Here is a 20686-nt window from a genome sequence, read left to right on the forward strand (position 1 = left end):
TAAAACAACATATGTAGTGTTAAAGTTTATCTTCTTCCTCCTTGGTTGATTAACGGCCCCCCAAGTGTCTCTTCTGTTGTGCCCCCGCACCTTGGGTCGGTCCCTGATCGCTGTTAAGCCCCTCTGGGAAGACCTCTTATCTCAGGATGTATGCACAGCGGGGGTTCTGGAACTTGCCATCACACCAAATGGTGGGTAGTGGTGGTTTGGTCTCACCTCACCACTCCCAACTTCTTACAGCCACGCCGGGTCAGATGTCATGTTACTTTCTTTGTTTCCGGGATTTGCATAAGAGGCGTACCTCCCGGCCTCTCATTATCATATTGTCTCTATATAATCTCATGAATGTGTTTCTTCTACACTTCCTGATTCAAATCTGGACCCCTCAGGAGCCCGAATCGATTCGTAAACTGCAGAAAATAAATTAAAACCCTTCGAAGGAACTGTACATCGCCTCCAGCCTTTATTTGGATTACCAACATTCTCCTCATCCGAAATTCAATGAACACGCGGGGAAGAGGAGGCCACTCTTCCCCCAACACTGACGAAGGATGAGAAACTTAAAAACAATGATGTACTACGCAGTTGAGGGAATTGGACATGCATCTATCGGCGTGATCATCAAGTACCGACGGACCTTTAAGTCCTTCACTTTTGGACTTTCGTTTCACTAACAACTGACAGCAACACGCCCCGCCTGTCTCGTGTTGTTTGTTGGTGGGATTGCTTGAGTGGACTGCATTAACTACATAGGGAAACGCTTCGCACTTCTTGTACAGTAGGTGGCGGTATGCTCCAAAGCGCTGTAATCCGCCAATGAAATAAGGACAACTTTCATTGGTCCACTGCGACACATTCGGTATTTGTCTTCATCAGACTTGACGAGACAATTTGTAAATCTATTGATGGTGTAAAAATTCTGAAATAAAATGTGTCATATTTAAAGCGGCAGGGTTAAAAGGATGGAAAAAAATGGAAGTGGCTTATAGTCCACAAAATATGACATTTCTCATTTCACTTATTTGTATAGTCATTTCAAATGTGAACAGAATGCGTCCGTATTCAAGCATTATGCTGGATAACAAGGATACAGTATTGAATAATTGCTTTATATGACAGAATTTGAACATTTAACCATGTCCCTGACATCCGAAACATACTGCACGAATAGGCCAAAAATGGCACTAGTGGTAGAAACATTTTGCTAGTACAACAGACGCTCTGCTAATGCCCCCTGGTCGTTTTAGTAGTACACTGAATTACAAGTGTGGACAAAAAGCGTACTAGTAGCCCACGTGCCTAGACGAGACATTGTTCATGAGTCTTTCCACGGCCTCTACCACTTATGGAACAGGCTGATTCAGCTAATTCAGAGCAAAGGGTACTTGCTTTGCGTCCAACTGCACCTAAACGCAGCAGGAGTCACAGTAATATTCGCTGCGTGTGGCAGGCAGGCACGTTGCATGGTGACTCACAGCTGAGTCACAGCGTCGTGTCTCCGCCTACAGTCCTACACGGCGGCGGTGGCCAATAACGCACAAACGGTAGCCGCCACGGCAGTGAGCTGTCACGCTGCACAGCCAACCATCCCCCACAGTCTGACTGTGCGCGGTTTCGGGGGACGCCACAGCGACTTGGGGGTGGTTCTGGAGTCTTAGACAGTCACAGTGTGTGTGCACATTCAGTATTAAGGATGACCTATTGTACTACTGTATTAGTATGAAATTAGTACGTAACTTGCTGCACTTGATCGCTTCATAAAGGACTAACTATTCAAGTCACATACTTTATTCAACAACACACTACGCGAACATTTTCAGCAAGTGAAATAGAATAAATGAGGGCGATTGCAGAAGCCAGTTTTCATCAACCTTTATTCACAACTTTTCTGTCCCTCAATCATATTGTCAGACATTTGCATGACGATTCACTCGGTCTCATTCATGGCTCCAACAGCAGCCATGAAACCAGAGAGGCTGAAAAACTTTTGATGTGTACTGACCTCCATTGGCAATCAGATGGAACTGCAACCACACGAAAATAAATAGTAATACGACACGATGGTTGATTGATTGTTTTTATTGCCATCCTGTCAACTCATACGGTTTAGCCATAGTTCATACGGATTTTGTGGTGAATCTTACGTATATGGCCATATCGCACAAATCATACGGATTCTGAAAAATTCCGGGTTTTTTTTTTCCCTAACAGGTAGTTCCGTTTGCTTTTGCCCAGAATGGTGCTAGTCTACTCGAATGCTTTCATTTCCGGTAACTTTCCAGTAAATCACGTGGTTCCTAGCTGAAAACAGCAGAGTATTCATTGCATACTTCGGTAGTGTACAAGCCAGTTCTACAAGGAAACAAATATATCATTCATATTTCGTGGGTTTTTTTCTGCCGTTATTTTGACATATAAAATGCTTTGGTATGTTATAAGGATTTTTTGCTCTTTATTAGGATTTTTTTTGGTAGTTTATAGAGGTTGGCGCTCCGAAAAGTTGACAGGTATGTATTGCGAACATGTAAAAAACAAAGTAATCATCAAATTAAAATTGAAAAAAGATACAACTTCATATATATATATATATATATATATATATATATATGGGGGGCGGGGGGGGGAGGTCGGTAGACGAGTGGTTAGCACGTTGACTTCACAGTGCAGAGATATTGGGTTCGGCTCCAGCCTTCCTGTGTGGAGTTTGCATGTTCTCCTCGTGCTTGCGTGGGTTTTCTCCGAGTACTCCGGTTTTCTCCCACATTCCAAAAACGTGCATGGCAGGCTGATTGAACACTCAAAATTGTCCCTAGGTGTGAGTGTGGGCGCGAATGGTTGTTCATTTCTGTGTGCCCTGCGATTGGCTGGCAACTGATTCAGGGTGTCCCCCGCCTACTGCCCGAAGACAGCGATAGGCTCCAGCACCCCCCTGCGACCCTAGTGTGGATCAAGCGGTTCAGAAAATGAATGAATAATATATATATAAATTAGACTGCAAATTTCCCCAGTGTGGGACAAATAAAGGTTATCTTATAATATATTGTAAAAGTATAGTTATTTTCATTATGTACCTGTATTGCCTTGACATCAAATTAAGAGTCCCCATGATGTGGGCCACGAACAACGAGTTTGTAAAATTACTGCAGTACTGTAGTTGCTTCACCATGGACAGTTCCATTTTTATCTGACCATAAAGATAACTTTAACAAATGTTTCAGTTCATGTTTTTGAGTGTGGAATCGTGGAGCTGTACAAATACTTTTGCTGTTTTCATCACCAGATGACGTGGACCAACACATTTTGTTTGTTGACATTTAATCCCCATGTATAAAATGGTTCGCTCCACCTGTAGCCGCGTTTGCCAAAAGCCAAAAGCTGCAGCAAATCTCTCGCCAGTGTCTTACTTTGAGCTCCAACTTACTGCAAAGATGAACTACAGAAACCGCTACACTTCGTCCTCCTACCGCAAGATTTTCGGGGACTCCTCCAGGTTCTCCGCCTCCTCTCGTATGAGCAGTTACGTGCCCCAGGTCTCCCCCGGGCTCAGGTCCATGGCCGTGTCCCGAAACAGCACCTCTTCCGTGGGCATGTTCAGACGGCTGGGCCAACCTCCGGCCTCCTTCTCTCTTACGGCCACGGACTCCCTCGACTTGACCCAGACTTCAGTGGTCAACAATGAACTCAAAGTAATTCGTACCAACGAAAAAGAGCAGCTGCAGGTATGTGACGTCATTGAAAAAAGGTGGACATTTTTTTCAGTTTTTATTTCGTTAATGTGGACTCCATAACAAATTGTGGCAGCAAAAGCACTCATGTACTGTACTTCAGTAAGAGTAAGATGATTTTAAAAATAAAAAGAATAAAAAGTAAAAATACTGATTCAACTTCTGTACTGAAGTAAAACTTTTTTTTTAAATGCTCTGAAATGTACAAAAAAAATTTTAAACCGTCAATTAGACCAACAACAATTTTGATAACATATGCACAATGAAAAAAAACGCACGTGAAATAATTAACGTTAATGTCATTAACTTGCGTAGCTCGCGCAATGAGACGGAAATTCACTACAGACGCTATCATCAAAGCATGTTTTCATAGCTTTGCTCACATTTTGGAGTGATTTACAAAAATGCTAAGCTACCTGAATTAATATCGCATTACACAACATATTACTATAGTACATGTATTATTTTTATTATATCCTCCTGACTACCAGTAGTTCAAATTTGTCCTCTGTAGAGGACATTTGTGAACCTAAATATCTCCCACCCAGTGCCTCCAATCGCATTAACTCCTTTTGCTACTCTAAAGAGGACATTCAGTGCTTTCCAATGATACCAAATTTGTAGGGGTTAGAAAAAGTAAGAAAATGGCTTCCCTCAGTGCAAGCACTTTTTATGGGAAGAGGAAAAGTAATACTTTTTATCGACCACATTTTGTCTTGAAATGCTGTTGGCATTTTATTTATAAGACTCTTATGAACACGTTAAAGTGTTGTTTGAGTTGTTTTAAGCGTATTTGAGCCTGTTTAAAAAATGTAGTGGGATTTCAAAAATTTCTTTTGGAGGAGTCCAATTACTTCACATAGATTGGGGAATGTCAAAATAAATGTGATTGGACAACATTTTTTTTCCTGGTAGTCAGGAGGATATTATGAAAACCTGATGTCCTTTAGGGGGGCAAAGTGATAGATTTTGGAATTAGTTTTGGAATTAATTAATCTTTTGTAGTTTACTTGCATCTCTGATTTGAAAAATTTAAAACATTTTTGACGGTGTTAACTGATAATTGAAAAAAAATACTTTTTTTTTTTCGAATTAGATGAGGAATTTTTGAATGCCAGGTGATGGTACGTTTTAGACTGACACAAGACAATTTCACTACAAACATTTCGAGTAGACGAGACTCATCACAAATGTACGGTATTTAAAAAAGGCGCAAGGGGAATATCTTGTTTCTCTGAATATTTTGTCATCGTTATTGCTCCTTGGTTCACGTTCCTCCCTGTCACTGCTGTCCCAATTTTCTCAATCTGGTAACACCAGCAAAGTCTAAAGTGCAGTGGATTTTGCCTTTCCCTTTTAAGTCGTGTCATCATCCGTGGAGATAGAAAAAAGTAAGCAGCCTATTTGTTGTCTCTTTGTGATAATCTGTTTTCAGGTGCAGGGAGTAAAAGTAAAAAAATATATATCACAAAAACGAATACCCAGCTAAAGTACAGATACATGAAAAATATTCTCAACCATAGTAACAAAGTATTTGCACCTCATTACTTCAGCCCATTGTGAAAACTCAAAAAGTGAATATCCACATACAGAAAACAACCATGTCCAATAAAATGCACTTATTTGCCACATTACATATTTGCACAGTCTCGTGATTCCCAACCTTTATTCAGCCAAGACACACTTTACATTAGAAAAGTCTGAACAGCACATCAGTGACACTACCAACAAAACTATCACAAAGGCTTGACTGCCCCTAATATTTTCTTGCTTCAGTCCTTCATCATCTGCATTCAAACCACCAGCAGGGATGCTCCTACTGTACCTGAAAACACAATACTGTTTTGAGACCAACGACCAATTTAATATGGTTTAACCACATCTCTTTTAATGGTCCCCCCTACAGAAAAGCAAATCCCCATTTTAGGGCATCCCTTAACATAATGTACCGAGAAAATGTCAGCAAGGTCAACAAAAACAGGTAAAAAGTAGCAATTATTAGCCTGCAGGCTACCCAACATCTTAAACAGGTTAAGGTTAACGTAGAACAATGCAAAAGACCAGCAGCTGGTACCAATGAGGCATTTGTTTTTGTTGCGTAGGGTCTGAATGATCGCTTCGCCATGTTCATTGACAAAGTCAGACACCTGGAGCAGCAGAATAAAGTACTGGAGGCCGAGCTGGTGACGCTGCGGCAGAGGCAGAGTGAGCCGTCTCGGGCCAATCAACTCTACCAGCAGGAGATGAGGGACTTACGGGCCCAGTTGGAGGACCTAAACAGGGACAAGAACCGCATCCTGATTGAGAGAAACAACATGGAAGATGAACTGCAGGTATGAAAGGAACCATGACCGTCTGTACCATCAAATGACAAGGAGGAGTCTTTGAGCCACGCTGTTAATACAGTACAAGATGAAAGTCATAACGAAAGGAATGCACTCAAAATATGATGGAATCAATGTTTTCAATACGATGATGATTAAAATGATAGATTTTAGATAGACCTATAGACTGAAATCATCCCCTTTTGTAGTTTCTTTAACCCAATCTACCTCAAAGTTTTTCGAGCATATAATTACCCGATTACGATATGGTCTGTTTGTATCCAAAGAAAAATGTTCCATCCATCCATCCATTTTCTAATCCGCTTATCCTCACAAGGGTCACGGGGCATGCTGGAGCCTATCCCAACTGTCTTCGGGCAGCAGGCGGAGTACACCCTGAATTGGCTGCCAGCCAATTGCAGGGCACACATAGACAAACAACCATTTGTGCTCACACTCACACCTAGGGACAATTTTGAGTGTTCTATTGACCTGCAACGCATGTTTTTGGAATGTGGGAGGAAACCAGAGTACCCGGAGAAAAGCCACGCAGGCACGGGGGTAACAAGCAAACTCAACACAAGAAGGCCCGGGCCGGAATCAAACCCTCCACCTCTGCACTGGGGGGCCGGCGAGCTAATCAGTCACCCACCGTGCCGCCCAGAACAGAATTCATTTCATTTTAATATTGTGGCTGTATTTTGCATTTTTTTTTTCGAACCCAGATTTGTCAAATAATATGGTGAATACAATTAGTTATATGAGCTACTCAAAAATATTAGGAACAGCACTCAGTATGATACAGTTCGGCTGTACAGAACGCTACAGACAAATTAATACATATAACCAACAAATACATTTTTAAATAAAATGTTTCCCTTTCAGTTTTAAGGACTGGACATCGAAATTCATTATTTACTGCATCACATTTGTCCATTTTTTTGGGGGGGGGTCTCCATTTTAGAAACTCACTGTCAAGTATCAGGAGGAGTTGACTGTGCGTGAAGAGACAGAACAAACCTTGCGGTCCTTCCGGAAGGATGTGGATGACGCGGCAGCCATTCGTCTGGATCTGGAGCGTCGAGTGGAATCGCTGATGGATGAAATCTCCTTCCTGAACAAAGTCCACGATGAGGAAATCCAGGAGCTGAGCAGCCTGATGGAAGCACAGCAGGTCTCCGTGGAAATGGAACTCTCCAAACCCGACCTCACCTCAGCTCTGAAAGAGATCCGCAACCAGTACGAGTCCATCGCCTCCAAAAACCTGCAGTCGGCTGAGGAGTGGTACAAGGGGAAGTTCGCCAGCCTGAGCGAACAGGCCACCAGGAGCAACGAGGCCATGCGGGCCAGCAGGGAGGAGATGAATGAGTTCAGGAGGCAGCTGCAGGCCAAGACTCTGGAGATCGAGACTCTGAGGGGTGCCAACGAGTCTCTGGAAAGGCAGACCACAGAGATGGAGGATGCTCACAATTCTGAAGTCACAGCATTGCAGGTGCGCAATACAGTGAACTCCCGTTAATCGTGCGATACATTCCAAAACCTCCCACTTTAAACACATTTCAACTTACTAAAACACACAAACTTTCCAAAACACCTTTTTTTAAGTATTCCTCCGTGTTTGTTCACGCACTCGGGTGATTTAAGTTCAACACAATAAATAGCGGCGGGCCGGTGTTCCCGGTGTCACTTGAACCTGACCATGCAGCAGCACAGCAGTGAAGGTTGCGATTGTCTCCAACTAATAGGATTGAGCAGTTCAAACTCATCAATTATGTCACAGCTTGAGGTCCATTAGGTAAGAGCATCCTTCAAGGTGGCCCCAACTTGTCAATGTCACAGCCAAGTTGAGCAGAAACTAGCTGGCGAAATCTAACCTATGACATATTCATGCTCACCTTTTTGAGATGATCACCTCATGTTTAGTCCCGGGTCCAAATTGCTCTTGTCTTCCAATAAATTCAGAATACATAATGTATTCAGATTTCTTAGTGAAACAAATGATTGTATCTAAAATATTGCCTGAAAAAGGACAATATTGTGCTCCAGAAATGAATTAAAATTTAATCACGACTTGATCTCAAGCTGTTCCATCCGGGTGCATGAACATTCGCGGACGGCATGACAAACTCCAAATAAAACTGCTTTAGTGTGGAAGTCACTTGGGCTTAGACAGCGAAAGTTCTTAGTGAACTGATCCTGTGTATCGAGATTAACCCGGACTGCCGCTAAATTGGATACAGGAAGGCCATCTGTTTTCAGCGGCTATTTAGGGAAGTTCAAACGAAGTAAGCCTCAAAGGTTATGCTTGTCGTTTAAAAGACAAAAGTAACCCTTTAACCGTGTGACCGTTCAATGACTTTCGTTTCATCACAATGCTTGACTTCTTCGAACAGGACACGATTGGCCACCTGGATACTGAGCTGAGGAACCTCAAGGGGGAGATGGCCCAGCACCTGAGAGAATATCAGGACTTGCTCAATGTCAAGATGGCATTGGACATCGAGATAGCTGCATACAGGTGGGCGGACATGAAACGATATGATGTCTCAAGATTGTCATGACCATAATCATTATCGGTATTGTAACTAGTATATGTGACTAAAATAAATTTGCCTAAAGCATGACCACAAGGTCAGAATCAGGTGTATGACTGGCTGCCCTGTACATTAATCAAATGACAAAGTTCATAACAGATAATGATGAGAGTCAAATAGTCCACTTGTTTTGTTGTTGTTGTTTTTAACCCTTTCACTGCCGTTGACAGGCAGCTATTGTTTGTTTCAATCGTGTCAAACTGGATGGACTGGCCGTGAAAATGTTCATGCGATGGAATCGGTCTACACTTTCCTGGCGAGCGACTGTTTGATGACACTCGACATAACGGGCATAGTCTAAGTCACAGCAAAGGCACACCTATGCTGTTGGAATGCAGAATTCCAGCCTGTAGGGCAGGGGTGTCAAACTCACTTTTTGTCGCGGGCCACTTCGGAGTTACGGCTTCTCTTGGAGGGCCGGTGCAAAATCTCAATGTTATTTATTACCCATGACAATTTGACATTTCGGTACAGATTTCAGCAAGAATCATGAAAGTTGACACACATGATTTGCTCCCGCGGGCCACATAAAATGACGTGGAGGGCCGGATCTGGCCCCCGCGCCTTGACTTTTGACACCGTGCTATAGGGCCTTCCGAAGCTACGCACTGCCGCTTTAATAGCACAATGAAACCAATCAGGATGGAAAAATAAAGACGTCACTCAAAGCCGGCTAGCAAGCCCGAGATGGTACATCTGAAAGGTTATTAAAATATATATATATATATAATGTGAATAAATATGTACAATTAATTCCATACTGTTACTTTAATATATATGTCCTTTCAACCAACAAGGAAGCTGCTGGAAGGCGAAGAGACTCACTTTAACTCAGGGATGTCTTTCGGAGCCGCCAGTTACAGCTACCAGGCCCGAGCCTCAACCGGATCATCAAGAAGCAGCCAGCGAGACAAAGACGGAGCCAAGAAGGAAAGCGGCAAGGAGGAGGAGAAGGACGAAGCAGACATCAATTCCAACAACTGAAGTCATGGACGCAGGCAGGAAGGGAGACAAATAGCTTGTACTGCATTTCTAAAGTTCTAGTCAGTACTGTGTATGCACAAAAAGAGGAGCCCAGACATCGTGTCCTATGTAAATGTAATTTTTCTGGAGAGATCATTTTAATTTGGAACATTTCAATCTCAAAACACAAGTCAGGCTATAAGTGAATTCGTTCTTTCCATAGTGCACAAGTCTGAAACATGTAGAACATTTTTGGACTCTAAATATTTTTCAAATGGAAGCTTGCATCAAGATGTAAACCAGATGACGTTAACCGATTATGGGGCATTGTATGTTACAACTGAAAAAACAGTAACAATGTGCTAGAATTCTAGTCATCTGTGTCAAAGTGTGTTGGCTAACTTAAACCGTATTCATATACTAAAATATGCTTTTGTTTGCTTATCACTTAAATTTTCAGGCTAATGCTTTTTCTTGAATGTTAGCAAACCAGATTGTGTGTGTGACTAGTGCGGTACTTTCGGTTAACATCAATCTTGATTTCAGAAAATGATGGGTAGTGCCTATAAATATGCTGTAAATCTACACCATAGCTAGACGACTGCATTTCATTGAGGTTTAGGCCTCCCTGCTCACTGTGCGATTCATTTGCACGGAATGATTGAAAGAATTAAAAAAAAACCCAAAAAAAACCCAACGGTTCTGTCTGTTCTCTCGTGTGATGAATGAGACAATTGCAAGATCTGTGCCTACCTTCTCCCCACTGATATATTGCAATGCATAACAACTTTTCTGAAATTGGCAGCACGATGATTTACATGACTGTTTAAGTATAGAGGCATGAAGAACATTCATCAGTTAAAAAGTACTGAAATTCTTTTATTCAAAGCAGTCGCACTGACACCAATCATTTCATTAAATCTGATGACAGTCGTCTTTCACAGAAGTCAATTTCACCTTTATCATGTCTTATCCCAAATAATGTACAAAATTTAAAAAAAACTGAGCTCATCGGTTGCCGGAAAAAAAAAAAAAAAAAAAAAGCACCTTTCTGACCCTGTACCTGGAACAATAGTTAGATTGAGACGTCTTTGGCTCTGGATGGAGGCAGACGCTTTTCTGCTCTGCTCCTATTCCCCAAAAGCACCCTGACTCCTTTGGGCTCAAACCATGCTCCCACTTATGGAGAATGGTGGGACTTTGTGTCCAGTAAGCACAGTAGTAGAAATGCCCTGAAAAAAAGTCTCAATAAAATTCATATTGCTGTCCCGAGTAACTTTCTCCAGTCATTTTGCAGGTATTCTGCCTTACAGGAGGTGTGAAACACTATGAATCATTCCGTTCTTTCCTTTCAAGACAGACAGGACAGGACCAGACCAAAGTGCAGCACCAGCAGACCATCCTAAGGACACATGAAAAGAATGTATCTTTTAGGATAAGCGTGAATAATGCGTGTTTCTTCTGTAACCTATAAATAGCCGACTAAATGTAGACTGAGTAGCAGAGGAGGGCATTCTGTCAGTCTTGACAGAATATTTGTCACTCTGTCACTGACGGATGCCCGTTTTGCTGACGACTGACGATGATTGTCATTGGCTGGCTTTAACTGTCGATCAACGGCAAACTTGAAAGGAGGTCGGTGGTTGGGTGGCCTGAGCTGTACATGCAGTCAAAGTGTGAACATTTTCAATATTAATACACTAAATATTCACATCTAGATATTGATACGATAAATATATCACTGAGCCCTAGTTTTGTTACCCTGCATCATCCAACATTACTCACAGGAATACTCGAGAGCTACTTTTGACTCTTTTTAATCCATTTCCAATTCGTAGAAAGTCTCAGCAAAAGTCTATTTGCCACAATGATGAGACATATTTTAAAGGCTGATGACAGCAGATTCATAAATGGCTGTTGCCGAGTGGAGAATATGAAACATAAAGCGGCACTCTCAGAGGTGAAGGAGAAAAAGCACAACGTTAGCACGTACGTTTATTTTGCTATGCTTGGCAGTGTAACCAGCAATGGTATATTGAAATAGCGTGGAAATCTATGCCGACACTTCACAGAAAAAAAGCCACAAAATTATCTATAAATAATAAGAAAAATAGTGGTGCTTACCTGCAAGGCCTCTGATCCCACAAAATTCTGGACATCTTTCAGTGACTGATACTGATCCAGGAGATGATCTCCACAAACCACGTCTACCTACAAGACACAGAATGGTTAAAAAATAAATAAATAAATAAATAAAGAAAAAAGTGCTTCCACACTTCTACACAATTTATTAAAATGCCTTGGGTTGGTCTTCCTCCATTCTCCTTACATTTATCACAGCAGGTTGCACTGAGGCCAGGAAATTAAAATAAGATGCTAATCATGATCAGGTGCGACAGAATACAAACGATAGACTTGGGCTCGGTGTGAACCTAATCACGCAATGCTTTTTAAGCAACCCAACCTTTGAGCTAAACTCAAATAAGAAATAGTGGCTCTTTGTTGGTGTCACTTAATTGAAAGGTAGAGATAAAACTCAGCCTGTCTGATTCTATGTCACGGCTTTGTTAAGAAGTACTTTAATATCATTGGAATTGTCGCGGTAAGCATAATTGTTCAGGACATGAGATGCCGTTTTCGACTTCCTGTCGAAAAGTTCAATCGCATGACTGAACAATAACGGGCCCCATCCTCTAAAGCTCTGCTATGACGTCACACTGCTCTGTATGCATGTGACAGTCAAGTAGATTCTGCGCTGACCTCTTCCGAAACAACCAGGATCAAGAAGACTCTGCTGACTGATTAAGCTCGTTAAGCGAGTTTGGCGACTCACCTGGCAAGTTGGGCTGAGCTCCATCTTCTTCCTAATGAATAGCTCCACATGGCGAATGGTGGCCTCACCTGACACACGCACATAGGGCCTCTCTAGTGGCTGGACAGCAATGAAGTACAACAGACTACAAATTAACATGTTTCATAAAGTTGTACAGGGGGCCCTCAGTTTACAACACGTCTGTTCCTATGGCGGCGACGAACCCGAATTGGTACCCGAGGCAGAGCACGCCAATCGACCTATCACCTGCGCTAACACAGTAGTAAAATCATAATTACCGTTACTGACATATAAGAAAACGAACACATGAAAAACATCACCGTAATTTCAGTGGAGACTGAGTGTGGCTTGTTTTGTGTGACAACCATGGCTCGAGGAAAAAAATTGAGCGAGTTGGCCACAACTAATGGTCGACCCCAATTTTTTTTCTCCCCTGAAGCATTGATGGCACTATTTTATGCCATTCACACAGACATTTGCAGGCAGCATAAGTCCATTGTACTCTTATCTAAACCCCTCATGATCTTTTCAGTCTATTAGCACTCTCTGTTGGTGAAAAGCTGACACTGCAGACAGTAAGATCGTTATACAGTGATCCCTCGCTACTTCGTGGTTCGTTTATCGCGGGTTCAGTGCATTGCGGATTTTTTCAAACATAAAAAAAAAAAATAATAATAATATATATATATATATATTTTTTTTTTACATATACATGGAGAACAGTACTGTATATGTTGCTCTATGTGACTCGCTGTTGTTTTGCAGCTTCTCGCGGACCGTTTGTGGACTTTAAAAAAAAATTAATTGGACGCTACTTCGCGGAGTTTCGTTTATTGCGGGTGGTTTTGGTCCCCATTAACCGCGATAAACGAGGGATTACTGTATTAGGAGTGGGGCACATTTTGTCAGGTGTTGCCACCGTGTATTGTGTTTTCCCCCCCTGCAAATCGTAGTGTGAATTGCAAGTCAACGCTGACCAGAATCCTCTGAAAAAGCCCTGAAGATGGAAAGCAATTACCTTGTAACTGTTTATCCCCTCTTCAGCCCTGAAACAGAAATTACAGTCAATACATGCTTGGCTCATCGTATAAGCCAGCATCAGAAACATCTGCTAGCACTTCTGCGCAACTTTACCTACGCCATAAATGAGAGCGGAACCTCCAACCTAACCTACAATGTGCGCGGTGACAGCGGTTGACTTGCAAAATTGTGACAAGTAGAATTTCAAAGACATTTTTCTATAAACAACTTAAAGCAATCTTATCATTTTTAGGCTTGAATTGGAGTCCGTTCTCACTCAAGGAAAAAAAAAACACAGACCTGAGAATGACAATGAGTGACTTGAACGACAGTGCTTCCGAAGCAAGTCAAGGAGACTCACCCAACAAAATCCAGCAACAGTGACACATCCAGCTCAGGTGGAATGTTGAGCACACACTGAGGCGTTGAGTCCTTCTTTTGCCTTTTCAACACCACAGGAGTTGCAGTGGAGACCACCACTGTCACACAGAAAGACAAGAACATTGTGACTGCTTTCGCGATCAAACGTGATTATACAAAGTATTTTAATCATATTTTTGATACAGATTTTGTACTGAATCTTACTGTATTATCAATCAATTATGTGGCCAGTTGATGTAAGAATGACATTTGTAATGTGTAATTATAGCCGCTCGTGTAACCTGGTGGCAAACACATCCAGGGATTTCTCGATTGTCACTATTACTACAGTAATATACAATTGATACCAACTGAAAATATACCATGACCTCGAATATACTGTGCTCCAAATTAGTACACCTCAACAGATTTGTTAGAAAACCTTGAATTTTCTTTCAGAAGCAGTTGTTTCGATGTCATACTAAAAACATTTTTAACAGTTTTTTTCCCCAACAAGGCACCCTGAGTTGGCAGCTGTCTTAAACAGCTCCACTATTTAGTTGTTCCCGTCATTTCGTCACCGGGGTTCACTCATTTGTATTGTTTTGTGTCCTGTGTTATTAGCATTTATGGAAAAAACGTTACCTGATTTGGGTATCGCCAGCCCTCGCTTTTTGTAGAAGTTGCACATTTGCTCTCTTTCAACTGCAGTTTGAAACATACAAAGCTTAGGTCAGAAATTCGAAACTGTACAGTAGGGGTGCATCAAAACTTTTTGTTCGAAAAAGAAAAAAGTACATTTTGGGTTTTCAACTCAAAGCCTTGTCATGAAAACAAGGCCAAAATTGGATTTTGTGATGATGCAAGCAACAAAATGAAAGTACTCTGGGTGGGCAAACGATTGCGAAACCCCGGTCTCTGCCTGGCAGTGCCCGTGACGTCCCAGTCATCGTGGCGCAATCCTTCGGAGCTCGGGGTTAAGACTAGTTGGCTGCTGAGGACTGCCTTTCTGGCAGCTGTGAAAGAATGTGCATTGCCTCAAAGGAACCAGAGAGCTCACACTAAGACACATTTGGCAAAGGGCAGAAAATGATCGAGCTGAGGATTTGTTTTCCGGTCTTTTAGGTATTCTGTGTTTTTTTTTGTTTTGGTTTTTGCCCTTGGTGTCCTCAGTTTCAGTTTCGGACAAGAATTTTCTTTTTGGTGCATCCTGAATATACAAATAAAAAATAGAGTAAATTATTGCACCTGTGTTTTTCAGAGTTGTGTGCAGTATGCTTACCCTCCTCCAGGAAAGGAATCATTTTGTACACAATATCCTGCAGTTGTCTGTCGGGCCTGTCAGAAGATTTTTAACAACAAAAGGTAATTCACATAATTGAACAGTGATATGTCAAACTATTGTACCAATATTTAATGCATACAATAATGAATACGGGCAAATATTACAATGGCAAGAAACAAATACCTTATGTTGTAAAGGGGTTGTGTTTGGTGGACTATAATGGTGCATGATGGACACCTGTTGCTGTAGAAAAAATGCTTCACGATGCAACTTTTGCAAACTAAGGAAAGACAAAAAAAAGAGCCAAGTTAGATACAGCCATGATTGTCAACTTTGAAACCTGACGATACGTGTTACTACGAGCATATCATAAATCGACCATATACCAAACAATCGGAACAAAAGATCTAATGATATCCTGTATCATTACCGACAGTGAATACAGATGACTTTAAATTGTGACAGAACAATGACTTTAACTGAAAGGCATTCATTTGTGTTAAATGCATTTATTTCAAATATTGATGAATGGTTAGTGTATCCACTTGTACTAGGATCAAACAATCTGATTGAAAAGGTCAACCATCATGGACATGCAAGCATTACTTCAGTTTAAGAATGTCTGTGTGTCCATAAAGTGCTGAGCAAACATCTTAGAAGACCACCTGCATTTGTGTGACTGTTGTCCTCATTTAGGCATTGGTATTGCCCAATCCCCCCCCCCCCCCCCTCCCAATGGTCTCTAGAAGTTCTTTTGCCAAGATGATTATTGTAATGCTAAATTACAATTATTACCATTATTCATTCATTTTCAAATCCCCCAGTTTACAAAACACTGGGCTGAGCACTGTGACATTACTTACAAAATATTAACACAACTTGACCAAGACGACAAAGTCAAGCTATAAATTATCAGCCATCTCGTTACCTCTGCGCCCCGCGTCCTAGACGCATAATTTTCCCGCGGGACGCACAGTTCCAAATAATGTGCGTTTTTGGGACGCAAGGAAATTTCTCAGTCAAAAAAATAATAAAAATAAAAAATACGGCAGGCCTGAGGATTTCACGGTAACGTCGTTACCGGTAGCGTGTCGTTTCCGTAGCGTCATTTTGACGGTACGGAAAAATCGTTTAACCATAAAAGTCACCGCACACGAGTTGTGACTCTACGTCATAGGTGTCAAACTCAGGTCCTGGAGGGCCGCTGTCCTGCATGTTTTCCAAGTCTCCCTGTTGCAACACACCTGATTCAAATGAACAGGTTCGATGCCAGGCTTCCGCAGAGCTTGCTGATGATCTGATCATTTGAATCAGGTGTGTTGCAAAAGGCAGACTTGGAAAACATGCAGGACAGCGGCCCTCCAGGACCTGAGTTTGACACCTATGGTATAATACAACTAGAGTAGACGTGTGAGTGTTTCTTCCAATTTACTTTCTTTTTGTTTTGTTTTCAGTGTGGGGGGGAGGGGCGTAACACATAACGTTATGTGCGAATGCGGGTTGCTATTTTAGTCCGCAAACTGAGGAATCGCGCGGATGAAAGTTTGAGATAGCGGCGAAAAAAACTCACAAAGGTCTACTCATTACGACATTTAAGAAATGGGAATGCCAGTCTGATTTTTCGTATGAATCGTCCGACGGGCGTATCACTAAACTCCCCTGTGATGTATGCACAGAACGCGAGAGCGAGATACGACGGGAGGCACGATTACGAGGCAAGTTGGTCATTAGATCTATAGGCTAATCGCTATGAAAAATGTGATGAAACAGTATTGGTTATTCTGTAATTTACTGGTTGTAGCATGGTAACTTTATGAATAAAACATTCGTCACAAGGTGTAGTAATGCTAATGTTAACTGTTGGTAGTTGTATTATCTGATTGGTTAAGGACACCAGGAAGTGTTTTGTGTTACCAGGAAGGAGGTGTGTTCTCGTTCGTTCGTGCGGAGGTGCAGACGGGGGAAAATAAAAAGCTCCCTTCAAAGGATTCCATCTCTCCTTTTGCCCATTTTTAAAGTAGACCTATCTACTACAAAACTACGAATCTCTCAATTTACAGAACTAATGATGACGTGTGTTTGATTCTTTCGTCAAATTGATAGTAGATTACACATGCATCGTCTTGGGAAGAGGATGTCAAGCCACATCAATACTTACCTGTATTAATGATTACCAGTGAATTAATCTTTGCAGTGTGAAATTGGAAAAAATACTCTGATTTTATGGTATGCTGTATTCATGATGCCATATGAGTACATCATATTTTGATCCATTAATTTTTTTTGAATAAACCTTGAGTACACAGCTGCTGATGTAATGTTCATTGTTAATGCATAGTTTTCAAACATTTACCCTTGAAACATACTTTTCAGTTTCAGAATTCTTGATTATGAAAATCAGTCAAAATAGAAAAATGGGTTCCCATGATGAACGTTTACGGAACCCAAAATTAGTTTCCGTGGTTTCCCATTGGGTAATCCGACGGAACTGAAAAACGGTTACCGTGAATTTCCAAAATCCTCAGGCCTGCTACTGAATTATTTACATTTTTGCAGCATTTGTTTATAATTGTATGTATATGTTGTTGTTTGTGTTATTATCATATGCAATTGAATAAGTAGACCATTTCAGAATTCGAAATTTGGGACTCTCTAAATGTATAATGGGACTCAGTTTTCTGATCAGCGAGTCCCTGGGACTCGCTGGTGGTAAACTGTAAAATTATCACTGTAATTATAATTTTGAGTGCAGACTTTTGGACCTACTTACATGTGTGTAAACACTCTGTGATGGTGGTGGCATCAATGAGGAAGCCGCAGCATAGGCCACATCGGATGTAAGGGTAGAACTGATTGATGGCAAGCTTCGGCTACGGATACCAAAATGAAAATGTATCAAATCAAATGTTACATCATCAGTCAACTCGGTTTGTTGCTGTCAACCCTGATCATTCGGTGTCTCCAATTGATCCATCATTTGAATTTGGTACAGCCATGAGGGAAAATCAATCGTCCCCCAGAAAATGACAGAAAAAGTGAACACACTTTTAATACCTCGACTTAAAAAGAGAAAATTGGCGACACGGTAGCCGACTGGTTAGCACGTCCACCTCACAGTGCATGGTTTGATTCTGGCTCTGGCCTTCCTGTGTGCAGTTTGCTGCCCCCATGCCTGGGTGGGTTTTCTCTGGGTACTCCAGTTTCCTCCCACATTCCAAAAACTTGCATGGCAGGTTAATGGAACACTCTAAATTGTCCTTAGGTATGAGTGTAAGCGCAAATGGTTGTTGGTTTATGTGTGCCCTGCGATTGGCTGGCAACCCATTCGGAGTGTACAGTGACTGCCTGAAGACAGCTCGGATAGGTTCCAACACACCTGCGACCTTTGTGAGGATAAGCGGATTAGAAAATGGATGGATGGAATTGGACCAACTAATATTATGTGATGTAAATATGTGCATCAAATGATGCAGGTCAGCATATGAGGCTTAGTGTCCAGTCACTCACAGTGCCGCGCTCTTAGTCGACCTAAAACAAGAAATTGAATTTGGAAAGTGTGATATTTTTTTATCCTTGGGAGTATTCGGACGAAAACATTTCACAGGCATCTTCTGACATGACACCTTGGAATTCCTTAACATGATGCAGAATTTTTTAAAATGCATTATATGTCTGGTAGGGTAAAATAGTCTGCAGCTATACATTAAAGTATGCATCGATCATTAAGGATGAAACAATCGTGAATTATGTTCAACTTAATGGCCTCGAAAGATCCTAGAAACATTAGGTAAAAATAACACTTTTGATCATATTCAGGACTGTTCGTGCCCATTTATAAACGATGTTGCACTGCCACAAATCTTTAAGTAGCAATGTATACTTTTAAACCTATTGCTGAACTCAAAAGAACAAGAGCTAGTTGATGACTTGCAGTGTGTAACAGTAGTTACCTCGTCTTCTGAATCGCTGCCCGAGAACCCATGTCTGGTGTTACCACATGGAGAGGTTGACATTCCCAAAAATCGGCGACCCACACCACCCACAAAATAACAATGCCTACTGAGCGTTGTTAAGGTACCGCAAGTAAGAAAAATGAGTCGATCAGTAAAACGTAAGGTTAAAACTACGTTTAGTTTGACGTAGGTGTAGCCCGCCAGCTTTGTACTGCTACTTGAGATTCAAGTTATCCAAACGCAGTCAATTGCACGTGGAAGGCTGGAGTTAGTAAATCACCTCAAAAGCATGCAAAGCGTGTGTCTCGGTCGTTTAATGTGTTACATTAATGGGATAACATGGAGTTACGAGGAGAAGAAGAAGAAGGAGAAAAAAGTCGCGGAGTAAAAGTCAACACGTGTACTTCCTATTGTGACTTGTGTTCGCGGTCTTCTCTTCTCAGCATCTCAGTGAGCAGTGAGAGTAGCGCTTCCGGTCTGTAGTTTTCAGAATAAAGTGTGTGTGTTGCTGTGTCCAAATTCAGAGCCTGGCCTATACGACGGCCGCGTTTTCGATTATGTGACGTCAGTTCCGGCACGACCCGACCGTACGCGGTGTCCAAATTCCTGTAAAGCCCGTCCGAATTCGGTTAATGAGGTCCACGAAGGTGACATAAGGAGGATCCTTTGAAGGCGTCGAAGGACCCAGCCTGCGAATTGTCTTTCGAGAATTTGGAAACCACGTGCAGTCGAGTTGCGCCGGAAGAGACGTCTGGCGGACGAAAATTCAGGCCTTCAGAATACGCAGCAGGCCCCCACCCCCTCAAAAAAAAAAAAAAACACGCACACGCTGCTTGGCCAAGCCCCCCCTAATGTGTTGGTGCTTGTATTGTTTTCAAAAACAAAATCCATCCATTATCGGTATAATTTTAATTTGCGCTATTAATACATATAGATGAATATAGATACTGCACAGACACACACACATTTTGTACATATATCAGTTGGATTCCATTTATGCAGTTCTGATATCTATTGGCCAACATAAGATTGAATGTGAATGGTGAATTCTTAACTGTCCAACATCCTCAAATGTATAAATAAGTAAATACATAAAACCAAAAGGTCTGGGATCCCATGGTGTGCATAGTTCAACCTCATTCAACTTTGTGGCGGCCAGCGGAGCTATCTCCATGTACCTTGACATGTAGTCCACAACCAGCAAGTTGGTCTTGCTTCCGAGGACGAACAAATCTGCTCCTAAATTCTCCCATGGTCGGCCTGGGTACAGCAAATCAGTGGTTCCATCTCTCCGGCAGCGGTCCAGAATCAACTTGTTTAGCTGCTGGCTCAGCCCAGGCCACCATACCGACCACCGCAACCGCTGTCGACGCTTTACCATGCCTTGGTGATCAAGTCAACTTTATTGTCAAATGTGCTCTATGTGCAACATACAACACAGATGAAATTTCTTTCTTCACCACAGGAGAGAGAGGAGCCACTGTGGGTACCTGCGCCGCCATCAACAGAACAGTTAACATAAAATGACAAAATAATACAACGCAACACATAAGACACAGTCATACAATCTTAAACACCTTCGTGCAGTTTGGCGAGAACGTCGTTTCTCATGGTTGAAGGTATGACGAG

The 20686-nt window shown here is 41.8% G+C and overlaps 2 protein-coding genes across 3 annotated transcripts; one reads left to right on the forward strand and one right to left on the reverse strand.

Moving 5' to 3' along the window:
• The first annotated feature begins 3051 nt into the window (after nucleotides 1-3051).
• LOC109523218 (alpha-internexin-like) lies at nucleotides 3052-10287 on the forward strand. The gene is made up of 5 exons (XM_019882224.1): nucleotides 3052-3719; nucleotides 5828-6058; nucleotides 7014-7541; nucleotides 8443-8567; nucleotides 9441-10287. Exons 1-5 carry the CDS (start codon nucleotides 3324-3326, stop codon nucleotides 9625-9627), a joined length of 1467 nt encoding a protein of 488 aa, XP_019737783.1. The 5' UTR covers nucleotides 3052-3323; the 3' UTR covers nucleotides 9628-10287.
• A 175-nt stretch (nucleotides 10288-10462) lies between these two features.
• On the reverse strand, nucleotides 10463-20509 carry pcgf6 (polycomb group ring finger 6). Of its 2 annotated transcripts, none has more exons than XM_019882225.1 (10): nucleotides 20236-20509; nucleotides 17875-17974; nucleotides 15288-15384; nucleotides 15102-15157; nucleotides 14465-14524; nucleotides 13821-13938; nucleotides 13458-13485; nucleotides 12440-12538; nucleotides 11731-11817; nucleotides 10463-11008 (listed from the first exon to the last, which is right to left on the reverse strand). In XM_019882225.1, exons 1-10 carry the CDS (start codon nucleotides 20308-20310, stop codon nucleotides 10958-10960), a joined length of 771 nt encoding a protein of 256 aa, XP_019737784.1. In that variant the 5' UTR covers nucleotides 20311-20509; the 3' UTR covers nucleotides 10463-10957. The 2 variants fall into 2 exon arrangements, with proteins under 2 accessions (XP_019737784.1, XP_019737785.1); XM_019882226.1 differs by lacking the exon at nucleotides 20236-20509 and adding an exon at nucleotides 19055-19881.
• Between the last annotated feature and the right edge of the window lie 177 nt (nucleotides 20510-20686).

Source organism: Hippocampus comes, unplaced genomic scaffold, assembly GCF_001891065.2.
Source record: "Hippocampus comes isolate QL1 unplaced genomic scaffold, H_comes_QL1_v1.1 scaffold36, whole genome shotgun sequence".
NCBI lineage: Eukaryota > Metazoa > Chordata > Actinopteri > Syngnathiformes > Syngnathidae > Hippocampus > Hippocampus comes.

What these genes read in the sequence shown, in the direction of transcription:
- pcgf6 (XM_019882225.1), bottom strand. Translation starts at nt 20,310, where the DNA reads ATGGGAGAATTTAGGAGCAGATTTGTTCGTCCTCGGAAGCAAGACCAA. An exon ending in GATTCCTTTCCTGGAGGAGG is followed by an intron (nt 14,525 to 15,101) that starts GTAAGCATACTG and finishes TTCAAACTGCAG; the next exon opens with TTGAAAGAGAGCAAATGTGC. An exon ending in GCTGGCGATACCCAAATCAG is followed by an intron (nt 13,939 to 14,464) that starts GTAACGTTTTTT and finishes TCTGTGTGACAG; the next exon opens with TGGTGGTCTCCACTGCAACT.
- LOC109523218 (XM_019882224.1), top strand. Translation starts at nt 3,324, where the DNA reads ATGTATAAAATGGTTCGCTCCACCTGTAGCCGCGTTTGCCAAAAGCCA. An exon ending in ACGAAAAAGAGCAGCTGCAG is followed by an intron (nt 3,720 to 5,827) that starts GTATGTGACGTC and finishes TTTGTTGCGTAG; the next exon opens with GGTCTGAATGATCGCTTCGC. An exon ending in CTGAAGTCACAGCATTGCAG is followed by an intron (nt 7,542 to 8,442) that starts GTGCGCAATACA and finishes TTCTTCGAACAG; the next exon opens with GACACGATTGGCCACCTGGA.